Consider the following 25,450-nt stretch of genomic DNA (forward strand, 5'->3'; position numbering starts at 1 on the left):
CCTTTATAAATAAATAACTGCCTTTACTTTCTGAGAGAAAAACACACTGCATCTAAATACCTTATCTTTCTGATGATTGAGCTCTAAGCCAGAAACTCGCAATAGCATCTTCAGAGTATTTCCTTCCTAAATTCATTGTATTTTTTTTTTTTACAAGGAAATCACTCACAGTCCGAGTTCTCAGTCACTCCAGTAGCACCTACATTGGCTCCACAGAAAGCCAAACTTGAGGGCTTCGGTGGGGCGCAACCCCAAGATGCAAGAGTATGTGTTCTCCTTATGCAGCTTTCTACCAAGTTCCTGAGACTCGAAGAAGGCCCAAAGCAGTGTTTTAGCAATAGGAAATGGTCTCTTTGCAAGTCTGATAGATACTCATAGCCCATGGCTATCCTGAGATCCCATCGTGGGACACTACAGGCTGCCATAAGGAAAGCAACATTACCTTTTTCACCAAAACGAGTGTAGAGAACTGCTAGTGCCAAACAACGAGATGCCTCCAACAGCTGTGGTGCTAAAACCAGCATGCAGAGCGACCGTCGCTGGGACCCAGGACCGGGCAGCACCCGGAGCGCGGGGGAGGGACGGAGCCCTGTGGAGACGGGGGCGGCCTGGCCTCGGCCCCATCCCCGCGGGCTGGGAAGCCTCTCATTCCCGCCCCCCCACACACCTGATGCCTGGGGCAGGGTCCCAGTACCGCTCCTCTTGGGCCGACTGGTCGCCCCTCTTAATTCGACTGGTATCTCTACTGCTCCTGGAGCTGGGATGAGAGAAGGTTCCAGAAGTCCAGAGACTGAAATCTATAAAGAGGGACTCTTGCTCTCTCTCGGGGGGCTCTGCCCACCGAATACCCCCGTTGGCGGGTCCAACGCTGGATCCAGGTCTGGTGATTCTCCTCTTCTTCCCTCTTTCTCTCTCCCCCCTCTCTCTTTCACACCTCATAAGGTTGAAGTTGTTAAATTGTAGTTAAGTACTGCATGGCCTACCTACCTCAGTTTTCCATAAAGCTGCATAGCTTAGCCACATAGCTGGGGTAGATACAACTATGAGAGGGCTGGCAGGTATTGAATATTTGTACTCAACATTTGTCTCTATAGAAGCTTTCTGTTAAAGCTGGTGTTTGCATACGGACCTTGAGTGTTGGCCCACCTTAATCCACACTGAGAGGATTTGCAAATCTTAGTCACCTCCCCTTTCCCCAGGTGGGATGTGACAAGTTTATTATGGAATTATTAACTGTGATTCTGGTGCATAGGATTTTAAAATCTTGCACCTTTCTTATCCACCTGTCCACAAGTACAATGGGTTTTTAGGCCTTTCAGTATCTTTTGGGAGTTCACTGCCGTTCTTGTCTGTGAAGATAGCTTATTCTTTAGCTGGAAGGAAAAAGGGGATTTGTGCTCCGATGGTTGATTCTCCTTTCGTTGTTGTTTTCCATAAAGGCAAGGTAGCCCATGTAGCATTTCTGAAGTCATTTTCCAAGGTGATTTCCAACTTTCAGTTATTTTAGGAAAGTCAAATTTAGAAATTTGCTTTTTTTCTTAAGCCTCATGCTTTCCTTTACAGATGCTTATTTTGTATCCTGCTTGCATTTTACCTTCTGTGTGTTAGGGGAGAACCCTAAAGAGCAGTCCCTGAACTCCTTGTATCCAGTGATGAGGAGTTCAGAGAGGTAAGCATACTCCTCAGAGTCTCACAGTAGATGAAAGGAATTACAAAGTCATGAATAGGGATCACCTGCTTCTTTAACAGCTCCTTCAGTTAGACCTTACACAACTATGCTCTGCATCATACTTTTGTATTTTTTTGTATGCAAAGTGGACAGCTGAAGCTTCACTTACATCTTTGCTAAGTGATACCCTATTGAGGAGGCTGCCTAGGAGAAAGCTGCATTTGCCATAGCTGCTCTTCAGTTTTGGTTCATTTGGAGACTTGATGTGCCTTTCTTCAGACTTTCTATATTGCTGGATTGTCTACAGTGACTGCAGGCAGTCCAGCTGAAGAAGAGAGTTTATTTACTTAGCCATAACTGTTTTTACTTTGAGATATGCTATCTACACATTTAACCCTTCAATTTAGTTGTGTTTCTGAGAGTTAAGTCTAACTGTGGATTCTGTCTTTGAGGGGAACTGAGCCACCCGTGTTAGTACATGAACTACTGACCAAAAGGGGTGGCCCTGAAAGATGTTCCTTTGGATACTGCTGTCATAATAAACATCATAGTTGTGAGTGCGTGCATATACCACTGTGTGATTACATGTAGATAACTCATCTTCTCTGAAGTGGTGTATAGGTACATAAGTGGTCTTCGTCTTCACCCTAGAACATGGCTGCTTTGTTATTTTTTGTTAATGCCAATCCAAATGCCAAAGAGATTGTGGTTTTTTTATCTGAATATTTAGTTTTTCTCTAAAGGGTGGAATATTAACATTTAATCCTATTTTTAGGCTGAAAACAGGTAACTTCTACAAGAAAACACAAGTGTCCTAGAAATTGAGAACTATAAAATTAAGTAAATATTTTCAAATGGTGTTCTTTTCCACTAAGGTAAAACCCAACAAAAACCTTCAGTGAGATGCTTAACTGCTCTGTCTTCTACTCAGCTGTAAACCCAGCCTACTGAAACCCCTGGAATTTCAGTACTGGCACTGTAACTGGGGGAAGGGAGGTGTTGTGAATTATAAAGGCTTACAATAGATCACAGAGGATGAAGCATTTTCCATTAATGGACTCAAAAGTTACATCAATAAATAATTTCTGAAGATATTCATTTTTTTTCCTACCTACTTAAAACATGTCTGTACCTCCCACCCACATGAAATAAGCATTTTTGGAATGCTGGTACATGGATGCAGCTTTGCGTTAGTTGTTCAATATTTTCTACATGATAAATGAGCTTAAATTGTCTGAGATACAGCTTCTTTCATCCTCAATGATCCTAATTTGCCACTTCCTTTTAACCTCCTTTTATACCATATCTTCTGTTTTTCTCAAAGTTGAAAAGCCAGTGTCCATGTTAGGGCCACCAAGTTATACCCAGACACTTGATTTCAGCTTGGGGATTTAAAGTTTTTGCACCAATATTGTGAATAGTCCATTTTTCTCCTAAAAATTCTTCACGTCTCATGTTGGTACTGCAGAGCCAAAAGGGTATCATTGTGCCTGGCAGGCATTTGGCAGGCTTTCCAGGTTCTTCAACTGATGCCCAAAGGCCATCACGGAACATGATGTGATTTGATAAAATTTATTTCTGTGATATGGTCCGAATGCAAATACTCCTATTTCCACTGAACTGATTTGATTCCATTTTTGTATTCTGCTCCCTCTGTATCACAGTATGCATATTTTATAAAATTATTCATTACATTTAAGTAGACTTTAACAAGGAGAGTCCCTAGTAACTATTGAATTCAAACTTGTTTTCATCTTGCAAAATTGAGTATATATAACTACCTCATTCCATTCATTTGAAACATTTTTCAGGTCTTTCAGTATTGATTTAGTTTAACTCTGCAGCTTAAGGCTGCTCCAGTAGTAACGAGTGAGAATTGTCAGCATCTGTTTTGTGGAGCTTTTTTCCCCCTGCAAATTGTAATATGATTCTCTGATTAGAATGTTGGGAACCTCAAAAATAGCATTTGTTTCATCTCTGTCAGTCTCACTATCTCTCTTTGTTTCTATAATTGTCTCTAGTAATAAAAGTTTTCAATTTTTTCCTTTATCAGAACTATTACATTTAGTATTCTTGTCTGAGGACATCACTGATGTCCTTCTATAATGATGTTTTTAGAGGTTTTCAATTCTGTTCCATCTCTTGTACAAAATTTCATGAGTATTGCGGTTTTGACTTCTGCGAACTCTTTGGGGATTTCCTAAAGTTTATATTTTTCCTCAGTATAAGACTGATGCCAGTTCTTGAGCAGTTGCCTTGCTCCATGCTGATTCTCATTTCCTTTTCAATAGTAATCATCCTGCCTAACCTTCTAATTGTGGGAGCCTCAGAGACTCTGTTTGGGTTCTCTGACTTCATGTGCCATGTCTTTCTGTCTTACCATTTCAGGATAAAAGAAAATCTCTTTCCCTTAATCTTCAGGTATTACTCCTGTGCTTTGAATCAAGTTGGTAAACCCAATTGATAGTGATCCTCTCTCTTATCTAATTACATATACTCATATATGAGAAAACATGTTATTCTTCTCAGCTACATCTTTATTCATTTTCCACTGCTATTAAGTTTACCTGAAACCTTATTCCCTAAATACAATTTTCATACATTACCTATTCCAATTTTAATGGTTTAGTGATGCCAAAGAGCTTTGTTGCCGTAATTGGAATGCTGTCGTATGTTTGAATTCTTCATAAAATACATTTTTAATTTTGTCTTTCATGTTTCTTCAGTGATAACAGTATATTGTTGATTTTGTGCTAATTGTCTTTTAACTTTTGGTTGTAGATTTGTTTACTGATAGGTCAAATCAGGTAACTGCTCACAATATCAAATTTTCATAATTATTTCTCCACAGTATGAGTTTGCTAACTTTAAAAGATTAATTTTCTGCCTATTTTAATTCTTTAAAATGTGGTAACACATTTAAGCTGTGTCTGCTCCACTGCGTAATGGAGGACATCTGACACATACAAGCCCAAAATGTTTCGGGTGTCCGCCTTCCTGTCTTCTGTTTGAATAGCTGGGGTGGTTTGATTTATTTTTTTCCAAACTTCTAGATTTGGACTTCATGAAGAGCTTTGTTTTCTGTAGGATAAAAGATGGTAAGCTGATATCTCTCCTCATATTGACATGCAGTATTCCTCTTAAGTTTGTCTGAAATGTTTTGGATTGTCCCGTTTAGGGAGCCTACCTTTAGGTAGCAAAGCTACTGCTCGAATGACTTTGAGAGCTGTGGCTGTGTACAACCTGTCAAAGTCAAGAGTCCTTCCAAAAAAGGCACCTGAGCTTATACATGTTTAACACTCCTTCATTTTATTTAAAGTTTTTGGCCATGACAAGATATACTGTTGTCCTGGTAACGACATTGTAAACCATTCTAACTGTAATTTTTAAGGCACCAGCAACTTAGTGACACACTGAAAGTGAAATAGTTCACTGAACTGAGCAGAGAGAAATGGGGAAGAGCATCCCTGAGGCAACAGCATCTATTGAATTTCTATTAACTTTGTCATTGACAAACTAACAGTCTACGTTTAAAAGATCGTCTTTTCTCTTCCTGATTTTGCTTATGATGTCCTGTATGTGTACTTCTGTGTGCATGTTTGCATCTGAACGTTCTTCAAAACATTTCAAGGAATGCATGTATTAATTACTTCCATTGACCCCAAAGTACTAAACTGATTTTGCCTTTTACAAAGAAATGTTCTTCAATTTAAATTACTGACAATTCTAGACAAAGGAAACTGTTTCCAAAGTGTTAAGAACAAAAAGTGCGTGATGACCTGGTTAGTTGAGGCCATCCTTCTGAAAGGTGAGCTAGGAGATTTTAGAGCTGTTTTCCCAGTGACTTTGCTTTTTCTGCCCAGTGTCCTCAACTGCATAGCAGGGTAAGCCCGTTCCTCCATTTGGAAGTGAAGCCACAATATTTTGCTCTAACTTAGTTTTATTAACTGGTACATGAATTAATATTTTATTGTTATGGGCCAATCCTGTGTATTTAAGGAAGTCTTTATATTCTGAACTCACCTGCTGTTTGGGTGTACCTGAGAACAAAACAGATACTTCTCACAGTCATTCTTCTACCTTCCAATTAGCTGAGTGAACTGTGCTTGCTCGTAAAGATTGATATGGTTTCTGCTGTGATTTCTTTAAATTCAGGTTGCTATTGGAGCATACCACAAATGAGATGAGAGTGTGATCTACAGACAGTATTTGTTGTGTGCTATCACTCCAGTGATGCCCATTAACTTAACAGTCATGCCCAGCTCTCTCTATATATCTTTCCAGTTATTTTTTTACATGAATGAATAATTCTTTATGCACACTTACTTTCGAAAACTTGCTTAATAATTTATTTAAACTAATTCTTGCAAGGTAAATTCTCTGTTTCCCAGTGATCCAAGTTATATTGCATTGTGTTGATTTGGAACGTAATTTACATTATCTTATCACACTTTCATTAGTGAAGCACACTGGATTTCTTTGAAGTTAAACTCATGGGTTTTGACTTAATAAGGTGATAGCATTGCTTGTGAGTCTGAAATGTTACCTCTGAAAATTTAATTCTGAAGCTCTATAGGGTTGTGTTTCGAGCACATCACAGTGCTTGTGTTGTGCTTTCTTCTGAAGTTTTAGGACCATATTGTCACATTTGCCAGTGTAGCACAGAGTAAAACTGAAAAACTTTGAAGTTACATGATAGGAGCTTTGAATCTTTATGGGGTGGGGAGGGTGTATACATGGAATTTTGAGCCAAATACTACACTTAGTCTTAGAACTGAGAAATTTATTATTATTATTCAAATCTGTTTTTTATGCTGCTCACAGAAGCAGTAGTTCTCCATACCTTTTTTCCATATGGTCATGTACAAATACTGCTCCTTAAGGGAAAAAAAAAGTATTAAAGCAACGACAGTAAAAGTTTTTGCCCTACCAGATCTTCCTTTTATAAAGCCATAAATCTCAAGCCTATCTGGAAACACCGTCCAGTCCCCTACATCCTCTGTGCAGCTGTTAGTCCTGAAAGCTATCTGAGGCACAGGTATTAAGTCTGCAGTTATGAACGTCTCTGAATAAGGATGCAGAATTATAGCTATCATAACATCGCTATCCAAAACGCTGTTTCGTTTCGATATTTTCCTATTCTGTTCTTAATTTCAAAATATATCCTCTTCAATATCAAATTAACTTTGTACACGGTTAGTCTTTGCTTCCATATTCAGACATTCAAAACCTGTTGTTCTCAGAGGTAGAAATGTCCTACACTTGTAAGTGGAAAGCATCTCTGAGAATTAGACCGTTTGCATTTTGTGAGGGATACTGCCTCTGACAAACTCACATTTAGGAACATATAGCAATGTACAGCAAAAGCTGTCTGGTGTAAAACTGCAGCACTTTTTAGTTACAGTAAGGGTACATGAATTGTGTTTTAAATGTCTCTGGCTAGCATTCAGGAAAACTGCTTATGGCTGCTTAAACCTTGCCCCAGCCGCCCTGCCTACCGCTCGCTCTCTCTTGAATCTGTGGTTCTGATATTTAATTATAACAACACCTTTTGTACGTACTGTGTTGATAAGGATGTAGCATATAACTGCTGTATTCTGGATGATCAACTGGTGTGGTATAAGTTGTATTTCATTAGGTATTTTGGAAATGGAGTGGAGATCGTTAAATTTAGTGCACATCGTGCATGTGTTGTTAACTGCTGTTGCCTTCACAACCTCAATCCTTCCCGTGTAGATGTTTGCAACTGGAAAACTTTCGATGTGATGTTTTCTCACAAAGAAATAGGACAAAAAAAACCCCAGCCAAATTGTTTTTATAGCTTGTGATGTGAGAGAATTATGTCTTTTTTAAATCTGTCAGCTGTTTTGGGGTAACTCTTTTGAGCTGAGCATGTTTTCCTCAAAATCTGTGTTGCTTTAATGTCTGTCTTGCCAGGAGCCATTCTCCTCTCTCTCTCTCTCTCTGCTGCAGAAGTTCTTAATATAAATGATCTTGAACCAAAACCTTGGAATAAAACATCTGACCCAATGGCAATTTTAGTTCTTCATTTTCTTCCTTGATCCATTCTTGGTTCTGCTTCAGATAGAAATCTTGAATTCTCTGTTAAAGTCTTGCAACTTGTCATACTGCTACTCCTTTGACAACTTGTTCTGTTCTCCCCTACCCCACGTTGCTGACTTTGGCCTGTCTTTGAAACGTGCTCGGCCTTCTTTTTGTTGCTGGTTCTCGCTTATTTATTTTCTAAAACTTCACCTAGCCTGTGTGTTTCAGCAAAGAGTTATTCACTTCCGTCAGATTCATACCTTATGGGGAAATAATTTAATAAGGAGAGGGCTATTGCTCCTCAACTATTTAATATCCAGCTGAAGTCAGCTGCAGAGTCCTTGGCTTTTTGAGATGGCGTCTCTGCTCAGCTTTCTCTTTGAGGTGACATATTCATTGATCAATCTCTTTTAATGACAGTTAAGTTTTTCTGAACATCTGTTCAGTAACAGCTTAGAAAGAGGCAGAGGCTGATATCATATTTGAAGAAGGTGTAGATATGCCAGTAATCCCAGGCTTCTCCTATGAAGCAGGTAGAGTGGGACTCAGTGTAGTGTTTATATCTCTGTGGAGGAGAGAATTTTTTCCACATCTTTTATTTGGCAGTTTCTGTTTTCCCATAGCAGGGGAAAGCAGTAGTATGAGTCCTCTTTTCCTGAATTTTAACGCTGATCCTGTTGGCAAGTGATTTTTACCAGTTTGTTGTCCCTGTTGCAGACTCTGCTCTCAAAGTAAATTTCAGAACATGGCTGTCATAAAGGTAGTGTATTTTAATGATTTTGGGGTGTACCATTTCTCTAGGTGTGGAATGTTTACCAATGCTGTACTTGCATTTTCTTAAAAAGAAACAAATGTCATTGGCATTTCTCTTTTGTCCCTTACCTTGTGAAAGGTCCATTACCTTTTGCTACCTGCTTACTAGAAAACAAATGAATCCAAACCTGAAAGAAAAAAATTAAAAAGCAGACCATTTATCTAAATTCTAGAAATACTTCAAGAAATTTTTATCTCGTTGTGCCTGTATTGTTAAATGCTGTCAACACCCCTCTCAAAAAGGATATGTTACAATGGGAAATGTTACTGTGAAGACTAACAGAGATTATCAGAGGTATGACAGATCTGTCACACAAAGGAAATTAAGGACTCTTCAGTTTGGAAAAGTGCTAATTGAGAGGGACTAGAACAGAGGTCAGTAAAATCGTGAGAAGGTGAACAGAGTTGTTACTGGTCTCTCCCAGCATCACAATTATGGGACATCAAATGGAATTAGCAAGTAGCAGGCTCAGAAAAGAGAGATTTTGTTTTGGTTTTTTTCTTTCTTTCAACTGGTTACGATACAGAGGGGTTTAGACTCAAGGGGAGACTGGACAAGTTAGTGGAGGAGAAGTCCATCAGAGGCTACTGGTTACAAAAACACTTCTTTGACAAAATCTGGTTGTTGGAAGTAGGAAGGGAGTCTGGGGGACTCTACATCTTAAACATTTTCCTGGGCTTCTGCTGCTTCCCATTGCTAGCAGTAGACTACTGGCTTAGGTGGACCTTTGGTCTGATCTATCTTATTTTCAAAGTCCCTGAAACAGGGACTGTAGATTATAGAGGGGCAAGTTCAGAAAGACTTTTTTTTTTTTTTTTAATTAGCATTTGTTAATGGAGCACTGCTTGCCGTTTTTTCATTTGGTTTCATCATGCCAAAAAGGCATGTTAATCATTTTGTTTTATACGCCTGATTTCTGTGTCAGAGTGAAGAGCTAAATGACTGTCACTGAACCAGACATGGATGGGTCCTCAGAGCCCAAGACGTTTAGTGCTGGTGATAAGCATTGTGTCAGACTGAGAAAAAGTATATAATATTCTCAGCTACTCATGGCTGAGATCCTATTATTTCTGACCATGCCTGACAGCTCTAATGTTAAACAGTGAAGGGTCATAGAAAATTAGTGTAATTTCAATGGCTGCTTTAGTGCAGCAAACATTAAGTCAGTTCCCAAAACAGTTCCCTGGTGCAAGCCTTAATAAATTCAAACTTTATTTTTAGTGGTGACCTTTAGTAATGCGAGCCTTGATCCATTGAGATGCTGTTCACTTTTGATGCATCTCCAAATCCCTTTTTTATGCATTTTAAATCAACACACACTTATTCTGAATTTATGCGTGTGGATAGACGGAGAGATGTAATTTAAACACATCTGTTCAAATATGCATTTCAGATCAACTTGGTGCCGGTTCTCATAATACGGCTGAGTTTTTGACGGGTATTATATCCCTAAAGTACACAGCAGATGGTATTTATTAGAGATTGAATGGAAATGAAGTTTAAGGATGTTGAGCTTTTTGTCTTAAGTCACTCATTTTTTAATCATAAAACAATAATGATCTGAAGTTATAAATCTGTAATGAAGTTCTGTAAAATGTTTCATATTTATGGGAAGAGTAGAACACCTTATATTTGAATAAAGTTAGTCCAAGCCTTAACTGTTTGGCTTTTTAAGAAAATTGATAATGGGAAGTATTGTAATGTTTCTTATAAAACATTTGGGCTGCATCTAGTAGGAACTCTAGCAACCTTCACTGTAATTGTTTAAAGAGGGTAAAACTCTGTGTACTCTTTCATCCTCATGCAGTGAGCCGTGCTAATTCTGAAATGTATTTTTTTATCTAGGTCACTATTCCCTGACAACAAGGACAGACCCAGTCCCTACTCACACAAAGTCCTCCATACCTATACCTTCTCAAGTTGAGTTGTGGAAGTCAGGTCTCCTAGCTGCCTCCAGGTGTCGTTCAGCCGAGTTTGTGAAAGAGCTCTTCTGGGGGCAGGAGGTGGGCTTGGGAAAAAAACAGTCATAAAAAATACCCATTCTCACTCTCAGTTAAATTCTGAGAGCTGTTAGATTGTGCATCTTGATCACAGCTACTATTCTACAGCCTTTGTAAGGTGACTTGCATCAAAACCACTAATGACTCCAAAGTTCAAAACCAAGCTCTTAAGCTGCACTTGCAAATCAGTTGGAAGTTGCTGCAGATCACAAAGCTCAGGTGTAATGTGTTCCCTGTGGGAATCACCACCATGAGCAGCGTTTGGTGCTGTGTAAGGTGTGGAATGCAAAAAGCACAATGCATGCAGTGACTCTGTAGCTGTCAGGCTAGGCTTAATAGGTAGTTTCTGCTACCCTTGAAATCTGAAGTGTTTCACTATGAATAACCTCCAAATTAAATGGTAGGATTTATGATCTTGCAATTATTCTCCCATGTGTGTATGTGCTTACACCCTTCTTCAGGAAAATCTGCAAGGATACTCTGAAGAAATACTCTGGGGGTTTCTCTGTGGTCATGTCTGGGGTTTGTTTGTCTGTGTTATATATATATATATATATGCATATATATATAACACAACATACAAACAATACCTCATTACAATTTCTTTGTCTGGTTTGTTGTGTCTTAGGCATCAGTTTCAGAGAGATAAGATCCAAGCTGTGAAAACAATTAAAAAAACAAAAAGTCTTAAAATTATGCGTTTTACCCACATAAACAAAATATTACCTACTTAAATGTCTGCTAGTATTCAGTGTTTTCAATAGTCAAGTGAAAGTAAAGAAGTGAGTTGACTTATAAATGAAGCCATTATAGACTTTTACAAACAATAACAACATAAAGTTATCTTCACTTTAATGCAGGCAAACTGCGAGGTGAAGGAGAACTGATTTGTGAGACAACCTGGAGTTGTGTTAGGCAGTAATAGAGAACATTTTAAAATACTTGAAATAATACAATTGCTTTGCAGTGGGAACACGTACGTGAATAAAAGATGTTAGCAGGTGTCCTGCCAGGGTGGAATCTCATGCTATTGTATTTAATAGAAATATATACACCGTAAACAGGTCTCAATTTGGTGAAAGTAATCAAAACAGAAGGTCTGAATAACTAATACGCAACACAGTTTAAAAATAATGATGTTTAAGTGTGATAGTTTATTAAATAAACTTTTTTCTTGCACTGAATATAAGCAGCTTTCTTTTTTAGAGGGTGAGGCCACAGCTTTCACCCATTTCTCTCAGTATGTGATTGTGTCCAACACTATTGGATGTAGTATACATTTAGGTTTTTTTCCAATACAGTTTATTACACATTTAATAGAAATTCAGTCAAAATGCAGTAAATTCATCTTTTTAATTGGCTTGATCTGATGGACAGTTTGATAGAAGCAAACATAAGGTCCCTCAGACTTAAACAAAGCTTGAAGTCAAAGACGTTAATACTAACTATAGAAGAGTGGAAATGGATACTACTTTTACATTATTTATATTTACTTTATTGAGGTCTGACTCCCTGGCCATGTTCACTCCAATATCTTGCCATCTCTCTGTTCTTTTAGATTGTGTTGAAGTCTGTGAAATGTCCATCCTGTCCTGCCATTTATACTTTTATTGCTAAATTTTATAGCAGTATTCTAAATATCTTTCTTGAGAAGTCATGATGGGATCTACCCTACTTATCCTACATTCAGTTGCAAAATCTCCCACTATTTGTCCTGATAATGTCAATGACGTCATTATGTGTCTAGAGCAACTGAACACTGGAAAAGGAAACGGCAGCATTAAATAGAATTCTATATAAGAAGTAATAACATAAGTTCTGTGGTGGACTTGATAGTACTGCTTGTCTTCTTACATCATTTTCTTAAATATTAATGCTCATGATACATATAGCTGCCTTTGGATAAGCAGTCTTACCAAATGATAGTTTATATTTAGCCGTAAGGCTCAGTCTGTTATCATTTAAAAGGCTTCACACATAAATGTTAATGAAATGTCTTCTGTCGCTGAACCGAGGTACTTTCTAGTTTCACTCCATGTGTAAATCAGTTGAGCGATTGATATGAGGGTTTGAAAGAGCTCTTTCTTCTGCCACAGAGGTTTTGAACTTGTACATCCTGGACTACTTTTAAACGCATATGGAAGAGATTACTAAGAAAAACATTGTCAGTGGATATCCATTTATTAGAAGTCTGTTCATCCATTGCATAATTTAGGGTAAATCGTAAACTGAAAAAGATGGAAAACCCCCTGCTTCAGAAATTATGTTCAGGTTTACTCCCCTAACTCCAGACACTTAAATTAGGAGTGTATTGTGCTGTGCTCCATTCATGATCCGTGGAGAGAGAGAGAAAGAGAGAAGTGCAGGAGGATTTCAGATCAGAAGTAGGCTAAATCCCTTTCTAAAAGTGTCGGGATCTTCCCATGGCTTAATTCTCAGGCTAATCTCCATATAGCCAAGAGAGAGGCAGGGTGAAGTTTCATGTTGTTACTCGCCTTTGAAAGAGGCAGTGCTTCCAGCTGAGCAGTCTGTTTCTCTCGTGCTAGCTCCAGCTCGTGTGACTCCTCAGTGAGCAATTCAAGTTTAAGTCAGAAATCCCACAAGACTAGGCCTTGTAGAGAAAAAAGAAAGAGGGAGGGAAAGGGCTTCTGGGAGGACTGTGTGTGGTCACGGAAGATGCAAACATCTCCTTCAGCTCCAACACAAAATGGCACATTGAGATGCCTGTAAATATGCTGGAAAGACCGACTTTCAGATACCTTCAAATTATTTCATTCATTAACTTCATTTCATTTGCAGGTTCCCAAAACAGGCATATATTGCAGAAAGGTTCTAAAAGGCTGAAATAACATTTCAGAGAAGACTGTTTTTATTTTCATAAGAATTCCACTTTCTTTTCCCTAACATTTTTTCAATGTGAATTTCTAATTTATGAATCAAGAAGTTGCTAGGTCATCACATTTTTTGTGTTGACCTTAATTGCTCTAGATTTCCCAGGCAGTTCTTGTACCCTTCTGTAAGAACATAGTGCTTTAAATTTATTCATATAGCTGTTAATTCTAATCCAGTATTTTGTTATAGTGGGAGGGGTGGAGGTGGGGGATCTTGGTTAAGAGCAAGTTGGTGGCTTTAAGTCATTGCTGGATTTACATGTTAATTGCTGAAAGGGAAGTGGGAAGAATATGTGATCATGCAAAAGAATTTCAAGTGGTCACATGAGTAGGTGAAGGGCCTGATGAATTTTAGCTGCTTTACATAATTTCTTCCCTGAGCATGGATTTGGTTTGTAATGGTTATTGCTAAAGGAAATGTTTTCTGTAACTAAAGCCGGATGAAATGATCCATGTAACATCTGAATCCTAGCAAGTTTCACACTTTTGCTGCTGGTTTTCTTAGACATCTTGCTCTATGAAAATGGGGGGAGGGAGGTGTTTACCATTTTTGGCAGCTTGACACTTTTATCTCTTTCCTAAGTCAAACGACCAGGGATTTTGCATTTCACTCCCAACTTGCCTTCCATCAAGAGTTCTCTAACTTCTTTCTGTTGGTGAATTGGTCTGTGGTAACTGTCCCTGCAATATCTGCTATGCTTTCCTGTTACTGCTAGCCCAGTTTCTGTTTTCTCTAACGTTGGTAACTAAGTCCCCTGGGCAGAAAAGAGCAGGAAACTTGTCACTGTGAGGTTATGCCTGCACTGCTTGCTGGTTAGCAATATGCAACAGAAATACCTGAGCAAACAGAGCTCCAGGAACTACCTAGCCATAGTAGCACAGAGCTCACCTCAGACTGATTTATTCTTCGGGGCTTGTTTAGAGCTAACTCAGACACCTGTGAGCTGTGAGGAGGCAATTCTCAGGGCAGCAGTTACCCACAGTGCGCTCTTTACTTACCACGACTTTACTTCCAGGTATCAGCCACTCCTTTGGGAGGTAGAACACATTTTTTCTCTGACCCAAGGGGCTGACTTGGCTCCCTCTCAGGCAGAGGGCAAGGTGTTGCATTTCTTCTGTGTCCTTTCAAACACATTTGTTCCTCCTTTCTGTGAGGTTTTGGATATCTGTCCTCTCAGCACTTGTTCATGATCATGTCTAGGTATGCTGGTCCTTATAGCATCACACTAAAATGGACACTTATTTACTGTAAGATAAAATAGTTGCTTCTTTTTGGATGGTCAGAACTGCCCGAGATGATGGTGATTGTATTGCTGGGCTGCTTCAGGATGACAAAGCATAAATCTGCTTGAGTAGATGGAAGGGATTTATCTATGTAGAGGGACATAAAGGAGAGAACGTTGAGGAACCCTAAGTATTAGGGCTGTATAATGCATGGCATTGATTATTCCTCAAATTCATCTTTTTCTGAAATTCCACAATTTTGTTGTAAAATGTTCCCATTGAGAGTCAACTTTGGACTCTGTTTTTTCTTGGTTTCTAAAGTTGAGTGAATGGAGGTGATAGTATGTCTTCAGAGAAAAAATCTTGCAAGATTTATGATTGCGAGATAAAACGATTGCACGCAGCCTTTCTAGGCGTTTGTCAGGATTATAAGGGTTTAAAATGGCTGGCAAAGTTTAAGTCATTTTATGGAGAGAAGTATTGAAACAGACTGACCACCTTCATTAGCTAGGCTATACGGAGCATCCAGACTTCTCTGTGTTTGAAACAACTTTCTGCTTTTTTAAAATAATTTTATCTTTAATAAGGACCACTGTGTATTCTTGGTTCACTGAACAACGTGTTGCGGAGCTTCTCTGCTAACCCTAGACAACATTTGCTGCAATTGAATTTTTAGACTTACTGTAAATGCATTTATGTAAAAAAATGTTACAAAATGCTTACTGGGGATGTTCAGCAGTTTTTTCTTTGTTTACTTCAGAATAGATAAGCTGCATTTCTTTTCAAAAAACAATTTAATATTGGCTGATGCACAAGAAATTGTTTCTTGTGTAATTTTGCATTGTATTTCATAGCTGGGACAATTATTTGAACATCATCTGAATCTATGCAATAAGGAATTTTGTGCTGCTTTCTTTCAGATTGTCAGAGCACAGGTCACTTTAATTTTCAAGTGTATATGTGTCTTGTATTTTTCCGCAATTATATATTTTTTTCCCCTTTTTTTTTTTTTCTCGTTAAGAAATTATGTTTCGCGTGTGGAACTAATTGTACTTATTTTTATTTGTCAATGTCTTGAGAAAGGCTAAGAGCTTGATTTTTGTCAGTAACTGGATTTTATTCTGAGTGAAATCTCATACTTTTCTCCCCTTTTAAAACTACTTTTTAAACAATATAATCAACCATGGTATAAAAATGCATTATGCAATGTCATATTTTAGGCAGTCATACTGGATTGAACGGTAATTAATTGCTGCTGCTGAATACACTGTGGTCCTTATTCTCTTTTCATACTCTAGCTTTTCTTTGTGTGTAATAATTCCATCCAGGAAGAAATCTAATTACTAAGATAATTAACACCTTATCACCAAATGGAGTTCAGACATTTGTAGACTTTATGAATTTTTAAAATATGTAATTTCCTTTTAACTGAATGACAACTGGTGTTATGGAGAAAAAGAGCATATTTTATTGTATCTAGCTTGATTGGACCTTATAATTCATGTTGCTATAGAAACAACCAAACCTTTGTAAAGGATGGTATTACTACTACCACTGGTAATAAATGCTTTGACTGTTGCCAATAGTGTCATTAAAATGGTTAAAATAACTTCATTGTAACGGTTTTGTCAAACGTAATGAATGTAATGTTCACGTTCTGAGAAATGGCAGCTGGTGTTATATGATACTGATTTATAAAGTAATGTACTTTTTCTTCCATAAGCTTACTATTACTGCACAAGATATTTGCGATGTGAACAAAATCATGTTGCAGAATACAGTGCTCCTCTGTTCCCTCAGTCCTTAAAGCTAACGAATTTACTGTTACTTGATATCAAGCAGAACTTCATATCTTGCAGTTTGTCAGTCTTAAGAAAGCAATGGTAGTTGAGGCCGTTTAGCCAGCAGCTCGGGGGATTTTTGCTGTTCTGTGCAATATTCAGCTTGTGTTTCCCACTTACGATTATTGGACCAAGTCCTTGAAAATGTTCAGTTTTATACCAGTCTTGATTTGGTATTCAAAAGCCGTGTTTTAACTTCATCTCAAATGATGGAGTCTGAATTGATGAACTCAAAAGGAATTGAAGGAATTTAGTTTCTTTTGTGGGGATTTTTCATAAGGAAAAGGTGAAAGAAGATTCTAGTAATATAATGTCTAATAAATTCCTATGCAGCTAACTATATATGCAGACACATGTAAAAAGGAGGCCAAGACATTTGCTTTAATCTAAGCTCATTGCCAATACTTAAATAAAAAATTGATTTCTTTGAGGTTAAAAAACAAAGTCACAAAAGATATTTGCTACCATATACTGTTTGTATGAAGGCTGCTGTGGTGCATGTAAGTTATGCATGCTCTAATATTGCACCTAATCAAATTACTAAGAACAATATTCTCTGCTTCCCCTTTCTTGGGTCTTTTGCTGACAGATTCTCCTGTTCCAGTAGAGCTCATTGTTACAGGAAGTTTTTCTTTCAGCTATTCAAACTCAAGTTTCTTCACCCACTGTAACCACAGCACTATTTTTTCTGTGGTGATGTACTGTCTCATAAGAAACGATAGTTCTCTTTGACCATTCAAATACTTTATAAATGTCATTTGGATTACATGCGTTCCTATTTACAGTTCTGCTGTCTCTTGTCCTGATGAGGGGAAGAGAAGCCTTCCAGCCATTTCTTTAGATTGGAGACAGTCTTGGAGACCCCTTCTTAAGTTCAGGTGTGAGCTTTGCTTGTGGCGGTGGTCTTTATGCCATTCACCCCTAAAAGAATCTGTCTCAGCTGTTCCCTTGCCTGCTTAAGAACTGTAGAATTATTTAGGTTGGAAGGGACCTCTGCAAGTCATCTCATCTATTCCTCCCACTTGAAACAGGACCAGCTTTAAGTCAGATACCACCAATATCTTTATAGGGTTCTTACTTTTCCTCATAAATCATATTTTCTCCAGTTCATCATTGTTACTGATAGTGTAGAATCAACTCTGTGTTGTAGAAACAGTCTCATCTGTGTTAATAGGGAGCACTGAGCACTTCTGAGCACTACACATTTCTCTGTCTCTGCAGAAGGGGTTTATCTTTATTCCCACTTTACACAAGCAGGCTGAATACAAAACAGTGCTGTGGTTTCACAGTTTCTCATAGGGCAGTGGTCATCCAGCTGGCTAGTGTCAGATTTGGAAAACTGAGTTGATATCCCCTGGGTCCCATAGAGTGCTCTGTAAATACCATGCAGTAATCTCTTGGTTGTAGGACTCATTTTTCTGGGCCATGTCACAGAATCACAGAAGGGCTGAGGTTGGAAGGGATCTCTGGAGGTCATTTTGTCTAACCCCCCCTGCTCAAGCGGGGCCACCTAGAGCCAATTGCCCAGGACTGTGTCCAGACAGCTTTTGAATATCTCCAAGGAGGGAGACTCCACAGCCTCCCTGGGCAATGTGTGCCAGTGCTCAGTCACCCTCAGTAAAAACGTGTTTCCTGATGAGGAGCACACCACCTGAGCCCCCATGCCCTTGACTACTGCCCCCCAGAGCTCTGTAGTCACTTTTAATACTGTCCAGATTTCCACTCACAGTATCATTTGTGCCCACATGAAATAACAGCAGGGAGTAGTAGTCAGAGCTCCAGATGAGCCCCACAACATCCCAGATCTTGGCCCCTGGCAGACTGCGAACTTCTTGAGATGGTTGGTCGGGTCGACAGATGGGTGCCTGTGTCCCCCACAGCAGGGAGTCACCCATTACGATGACTCGCTGCTTATTCCTGGTGGTCTTGTGTGGTTTAGGGGTTAGGTAGACCAGATACTTTACTTGTTGGCACACCTGACTCCTCTTTGACTTTGAGGGTGATGAACCTATTTTGCAATTGTAAGCCCTTAGGTGGAGCAGGATCCTTCCTCTTGGTGTCAGAAGTCACTAGCGTCCGTCCTTCCCCTTCTCCACAGGTAGTGGAGGTTGACACTACCTGCTTCTCTGCTGCAGATGGGGCCTGAGGCTCTTGAAGCTGTTGAGTTGCAGAGAAGATCCTGTCTATCTCCCTTTCATCTTCTCTGATGCTGCGCAGCCTGCTCTCTTCCTCCTGTAACTCCTCCACTTGGAGGCACAGCACCGCTCCTGCAGGACAGAGGGCCATCTCTCCTGGCGTCAGGGAGAGCCCCCAGGGACTCCCTGCAGCCTGGGACTCAGAGGGCTGCATCCACCAGCTGCAGCTCAGTCTGGGTGCAAGCCTCAACCCTAGCAGGGACGGCTACTCCAACATCTACGGGGGGAAAGGCTCAGTGACACGTTACCATGTGTCTGACTGTTGTTGTAGCACAATTTCAACTGAGGCCCCCTTACTTCACCCCCTTCTGTGCAGCCTGATGCGCTAACTGCTGCGTCCGTGGCTGCCTCTGTTAGCTGCGCTCTTTTAAGCTGCTGTGTGCAAGGGTTCTGCATATTCAGTCCAAGGGGAGCAGTCAGGAAATGTTGACCTTGCTAAATAACAAGGGAGCTCAGTGCCTGTGCATTTGTAAACTTAAATATATTGTTTTCCTTTTAAAGCAAGGCATAGGCTGATTTTATGGAGTACTGAGTTAGAAATTAACTTGTGACTAAGAGATGTTTTACTGGCTCCAAAGCCAATTTTGTTCAAAATTGCTAGGTTATATGGCATGCCAGTCCCCTCTTTTCGATATCCTGTTCTACTTTGATAGCAGCATTATAAAACATTAAATAGTTTACAAATTCTAGTGGCTAAGTCTCAGAAGTTATAAATTTTGTGGATTAAGCAATCAAAATTTAATAAATTTACAAGCTCTGCTGATCACCTATAATTTCGAATGAAGGAGGAGTTGGTCCAGATGTTTTTACTCTTCTGTTGCAATCCTAATCCAATATTTGCTGCAATATCTATCTTCTATCCTGTGTGCTTTCGGCTGAGTACCAAACACATTTTTCATTACCAAGCAATGGTATTAAAATATTATTAATTTTTTGTCCAAGGATCATTTTGGGTCTCAGTTTCTGTAGATGAGGAGTTATGACTCTATATACAGTAGCTTTTAAGGCAGCAAGACTTTTACATGTCCTTAGTTCAGTGTTCCTTTCTGCTTTCTTTACAGAGTGCCTGGAATAACAATTGCTACAGACATCATATGTGGTTTTCCAGGAGAGACAGATGAAGATTTTCAAGAAACAATGAAACTTGTAGAACAGTACAGGTTTCCGAGCTTGTTCATTAATCAATTTTACCCACGCCCAGGAACGCCAGCTGCAAAAATGCATCAAGTTCCAGCTGCAGTGGTAAGATCCATTTTCTTGTGCCACTGTACACGGTGTACTCATACGACTTTAAATACATAAAGCATGTACATGAAAATGTAGATTTTCTGCAGAGCTATGCTACAATTCAATTAAAGTTTTTTTTGGTTTTTTTGTTTTTTTTTTTTCAGTCCAGTAAGTGAAATGATTGTTGAATTGCCTTTAGAGGTTAGCTAGATCACTAAACACATTTTCATATATAAATTACTGTTCAGATTGTTAGGAAGGGTAAAATAGTGGTTATACTGAAGTCATGTCTTCTTCCTATCAGGTTTGGCTGAACGAGTACCAAGACAGGTACCCGATTGATTACACATATTCATTTTTTCCATTCTAAGACTTTCGTGACTCCAGCAATCCCAAGCTTATTGTGAATAATTACACAAAGTATTAATAATAGAGCAATGATAATCTCCGATTTATTTGTCAAATACCAAATTTGCAGGCAACTTCTTCTTGAGACTCTTTGTATACACTGCTTATAAACTCTGCTTCTTTCAGCCTGCATGTTAAAGGCCGTTGATAAAATTGGCATTTAATCTTTCAGGTTTCAGGTGTTTGTTTTCTTTCTTTCTTTCTATTTTTGAGTGAGAAGTGTAACCCTTCCTGGCTACCAACGTTCTCATCTCAAATTCCCATGAGGAAAACAGCCTGTTTTGATATAGAGGGTAGATGGCTTGGTATAAATAGCTATTTATAAACAATGACATCTGAAGGCATGGTTTGATTTATTTTAAAAAAATTGAATTTGTAATTTTTGTAATCTGAATCTCAAAACAAGAAAGTATACAAGACTGATTCCCATACAATAATTCAACTCATTATTATCTCATTATTATGGGCATAAATAACCTCTATATTTCCTTTCAGTGTAAGAATGAAAGTCAGCCAACAATGTAAATCAGTTCAAATAAAAAAGCATTTCTTTCGATTTATGTATCCTGGTACACCAACACGAAGTCAAAACTACATATCAGTACTTGTATCCCTTTGCTTATATATCGGAAAGCTAAACAAAGTATTTCTGCTTACTCTCAGTATATACCACAAATCCCATAGGATATGTCAGGTGCTGAAGACATAAAATGAGATTATATTTGGCTCCTTCAGTTTATGGTTTAGAGAAATACAGCTTGAGCAATGACTGCTCATTTATTGTAGGCTATCTCATAATGGGAAGTATTGAGTTTTCAAATATAAATAGCTGCTGTTGAAATAGTCTACTTAGTGTAACCAAGTCACACTGTTGAATTATTTTTATTAGTTTCGAATGCTTTTTACAAACTTTTGTAAATGAAAAAATGCAGAAATGTAATTTTTGGAAGTTAGGAAGCTTAAAAATCAAAACCCTGATTTATGTTTCTGGTTTGCATTCTTTCATCCACAAGTTTTTAAGCACGCTATTTTCGTAGGAGGTGCAGAGAGCTTAAGTTAATTTACCCTCTTCTGTTTGACGGGATGCCATGGGAAGACAATATGTGAAGAGCTAAATTATTAAAAGAACATTAGCTGTTCTGTGGTTATGAGTGTTACTTGGAAAAGGGTAATGTCGTTTTAACCTAGTTTTACATTCTTTCTTCTTATTTGTAGCACTAGTACTTATTGCTTTCAGTGAATTAGAACCTTCAAAGAAGATGGAGCCTCTAATCCGCGGTTGATGAAAAGCTGTAATTAATAGATTTGGTTTCTCTCGTTTCTACCCCCCAGCCCCATAGTCCTTCAAAAATCCTGTGTTACGAGATCCTTTGGTTTTTTATCTCTTTGTAGAAATGGAGAGTAACTAGTCAAACAGAGCAGGAAGAGCTTGTGCTAATCTCTTAATGTTTTATATTCACATTACTTCTACACGGAAGCTGACGGTCTGTCCTGCATTCCCAAGAATGGACAGGCATTTCATTTGTCATTCCTTGCCTAGAGTAACTTATGTATGTTTCTCTGCTAGGAGAAGGAAGTAGCACGTTACCATCCACGTTGTGCATTCTTACCCCTTCATCCTTTAATAAAACATTATTCGTGTCATCTTACTGTTAATGAATATATTTTATTGCATTTACATAGGGAAAGAAATAGCACGTAAAGTGACATACAACTGTTACATGCAAGTGTCTGAGTGTATATTTGGTACATTGTATTACCAGCCTAAATTGTGAGCTAGTGCTATTACAGGATGTTCATCGCATTATCCGCTGCAGTGGATCTGTTGGTAGGATCTCTTTCTATGGCAAGAATTTTGGCTGTATTATTTAACTACAGATGCTGAACCAGCGAACAAGTTTTGTCAATTGTTATTCTTGTCCTTTTTCCTAAAGACTGGGTATATTTGCTGTGTTATTTCAGCTTTGCAGTACTTCTGAAATGGACAGATCTATTGCTATTTGCAAACTGCTCCACTTCAGTGAGTTCCACTTTTCCAAATCTGGTTCAAGACAGCTTCAGTGATTCTGCCCAAGTATCACAGCTGCAATAATAACGTATTTGCCTTGTCAGCTCCTTTTTAGGAAGATCTTACGACTTTTAGGGACAGTCTGTGGAGTATTAAGCGTAGTAACATTTAGTGCTTTCAAATTTTTAGTGGATAGTTTTGATGGAAGTCCTAAATATAATTGCCTTTTTGGAGAAAACCCTCATTTGAGTTTATCTTAATAGAAAAAAAAATCAGTAGGTCAACATGGAATCGTCCCTTCACATAGATAATTTATCTTTGAAAGCCTTACAGGCACTGATATTTGTCTAAGAGGGCAGATGACACTAATCCAGATGGACAGTTCTGCCACTATAAATTCAGAAAAGACAGTTAAGGCTGCAGGCCCTTTCTTATTTCTCCTGGAGAAAAAATGTCCATGGAGAATCAGACATCTGTCTAAATGGTCTCATCATTTCATAACCATCAATTAGATTATGCTTTCCATAACTGCTGTCTCCAGTTTAGAGAAAAGTTAGAGCACAGTTAAGCAAAACTAGCCATGACTTTTTTGTTGTTTTTTTATAAGGAATTGCAGTGATGATGAGTCATGTACATGAAAAATGAGTCAAGATGTTCAGGACTTAAATGCTACCCCAAAATTCTGATTTTCTTGGCTTTTACCCCCATTTTATCCACCTACTGCGAAATACATTGTTTCAGAGATGAGTCTGGATGCTCATTATCTCCGGTGGGCTGTCTGTAGAAAATTCTCACTCTGAAGTGTGTTAACTATGAAATGCTATTTTGTAGATGATGATGATGATTATTATTATTTTGGATCTGGATTTCTCCAGTTCACTGTTGCATTCGATTGTAAAAGTGATAGTGCTGATAGTTGCGTAACTCAAATTACAGATTCTCGTCAGATAAGTATTTTAAGCAATGTAAGAGAACATGATTTAGACGTGTCTGGTAGGGATTTTATATTTAGCTGTATTGCAAAGGATCAGAATGCTTTAATTCCGAGTGTAAAAATTACTCTTTTTCTCTAAAATTAAGGATCTGTAACACTTTATGTTCTTGATAATTTTAATTTCTCTGTCCTTTATTTTTTCAAGGTAGCTGTTACTTGTCTGGGGACTTGTGAGATTTCTCTCTCTGTCATTGAGATTTGGTCCATCACAATTTCTGAAATCACTAGGGGACATCATCATCTCAGGATCAGCTTGATTTCCGTCACATGGAAACAACGTGAGGAAGTAGCTATTTTGAAAATAGGGATCGTAGTAAGGTACAATTAGGTTCATCTCTACTGAGAATAGGAGATGGCAGCTGTTTTGAGAGCAGTAATGTGACTGCAGCTTCATGATTACACTGCCCTCAACTGCAGTGTGGATTCCAATCTTTCTATATGTATTTTCAAGAGTGTAAGCAATTCAGTTTCAATTATTGGTGTAATTATTAGATTTTTAAAAAAAAGGCATTGTGGTGTCTAGATAAAAGACTAGATATTCACTTTCTCTCACAATCTCTTTCCTTCTCTCTTTCTATGTATCATCAAATAATTATCTTGCTCCCAGCTAGAAAATTTCATGTCAGTCATCTACTGAACCTTTCCTTTAATTCCTCTGAAGAGTGTCCCTCCATATTAGTTGCATTAAGCACTGTGCTTACTATACTGAGGTGAATAACCAAGTTACAAGCTTCATAACTGAACTACTATTTGATCTAAAAAATAATTTGCTTCAGAAATAGAGGTAGTTACGGGACATTTTCTCTTATGGTGTACAGTGGGGAGTTACTAAAGTCTTTCAGTACATGAAGGGAATGGTGGGCGTGCCATGTCCATGGTGGACAAAGATGTGAGACCTTGTCTCACATCTGAAAGTGTCTACCCGGTCTCCGAGAGCTCAGTTTTCAGCAGCCTTCATCCCAAGCAGGTCTTGCCCTAGGCTAGCAGTTGCTTTTTGTTCAAGGACGGCCAGGCCTATATTCTGTTTCTCCTCTGTAGGAACGTGCCATGTCCATCGAACCACACTGCAGGTGGTTTGCCTCTCTGCCAACCATCCACCCCCAAATATTGTATCCAGGCAAAATTCCTACTGAATCTAAAACCCCATCCATCTATATACTGGGCATTTTATCTGTTAAATACACCCATCGTTACTAGGGGGAAAAAAAAAAAATCTACGATCAGGCATTATATTGCCCTCCATTTAATCAAACCATCACTTACATCTGTCACTATATTTGCCAATTGTAGAAGCAGTACATAATGCACTATGAGATGTTTCTCTGTAAGGATAGAATAATGCCATATGCATCTTCTCAGTGTTGTCTGCCAGACAAGTTGTATTTGATCATTTCTGTGGGAGCAAACCAACCATCTTATATTTTATGCCTTTATTCTATGATGGCTACTTATTTTTCTTAGACTGCTTTGCTTTTGCTTCCCTCTAAGGGAAGGTCTCTAAGAAGTTTCCTGACACCCGTTCATGACTGAGTGGCTACAGATTCCCCATATCTCTCTTCACCAATTAAAATTCTGCAAGCCAGTAGAAATAGGTATTCTTGGGTACCAGCAGATACAGTATGATGTTTAATTCCTCCTTTGCTGGATGGATATAGGTTTTATAGTTCTCAATCTCCATGCACAAACAGCTGAATCCTCTGTGGTAACTCATGTAACCTATGCAAAATAAATAAGTGTCTATGTGTCACCAAACTGTCCCTGGCTGGTTGAGAAATAACCACGTTCCTGCACCAGGCAGTATTAGCTGTCCTCTCTTTCAGCACTTTTTAACTCCAAGCAATAGGACATCAACTGGAATAGCATTGCTTGTGCAAGGGACATCTTTTGCTCTGTCCACAACTCTAAAGGAAAGGGAACACAGCTGAACCTTGCAGTTGTACCATCAAAGAAAAGGCTAGTAAGCTCCCCGTTGAGCAGATGGTAAGGAGAGGTGACAATTGAGGGCTGCTCTTGCCTTTGAGCACGTGCCTCAGGCGTTAGTGGGTGGCGGTGTGGCACAAAGTGCCTAGCGAAGCCAGGGTCGGAGCTAGGGCAAGGAAAGAATTCATCTGCTGTCTGGGATGGATTTAGAAAT

At 38.7% G+C, this 25,450-nt stretch overlaps 1 protein-coding gene across 1 annotated transcript in view; it reads left to right on the forward strand.

The window, feature by feature from the left end:
- Positions 1-25,450, forward strand: part of CDKAL1 (CDKAL1 threonylcarbamoyladenosine tRNA methylthiotransferase) — a 426,399-nt gene that overhangs the window by 294,611 nt on the left and 106,338 nt on the right. Inside the window, exon 12 of the mRNA XM_082328770.1 lies at positions 19,741-19,921. Coding sequence (XP_082184896.1) covers positions 19,741-19,921 — 181 coding nt within the window. The remainder of the gene's footprint in view (positions 1-19,740; positions 19,922-25,450) is intronic.

The sequence above is a fragment of the Platalea leucorodia genome (assembly GCF_965183815.1).
Source record: "Platalea leucorodia genome assembly, chromosome: 1".
NCBI classification, from domain to species: domain Eukaryota; kingdom Metazoa; phylum Chordata; class Aves; order Pelecaniformes; family Threskiornithidae; genus Platalea; species Platalea leucorodia.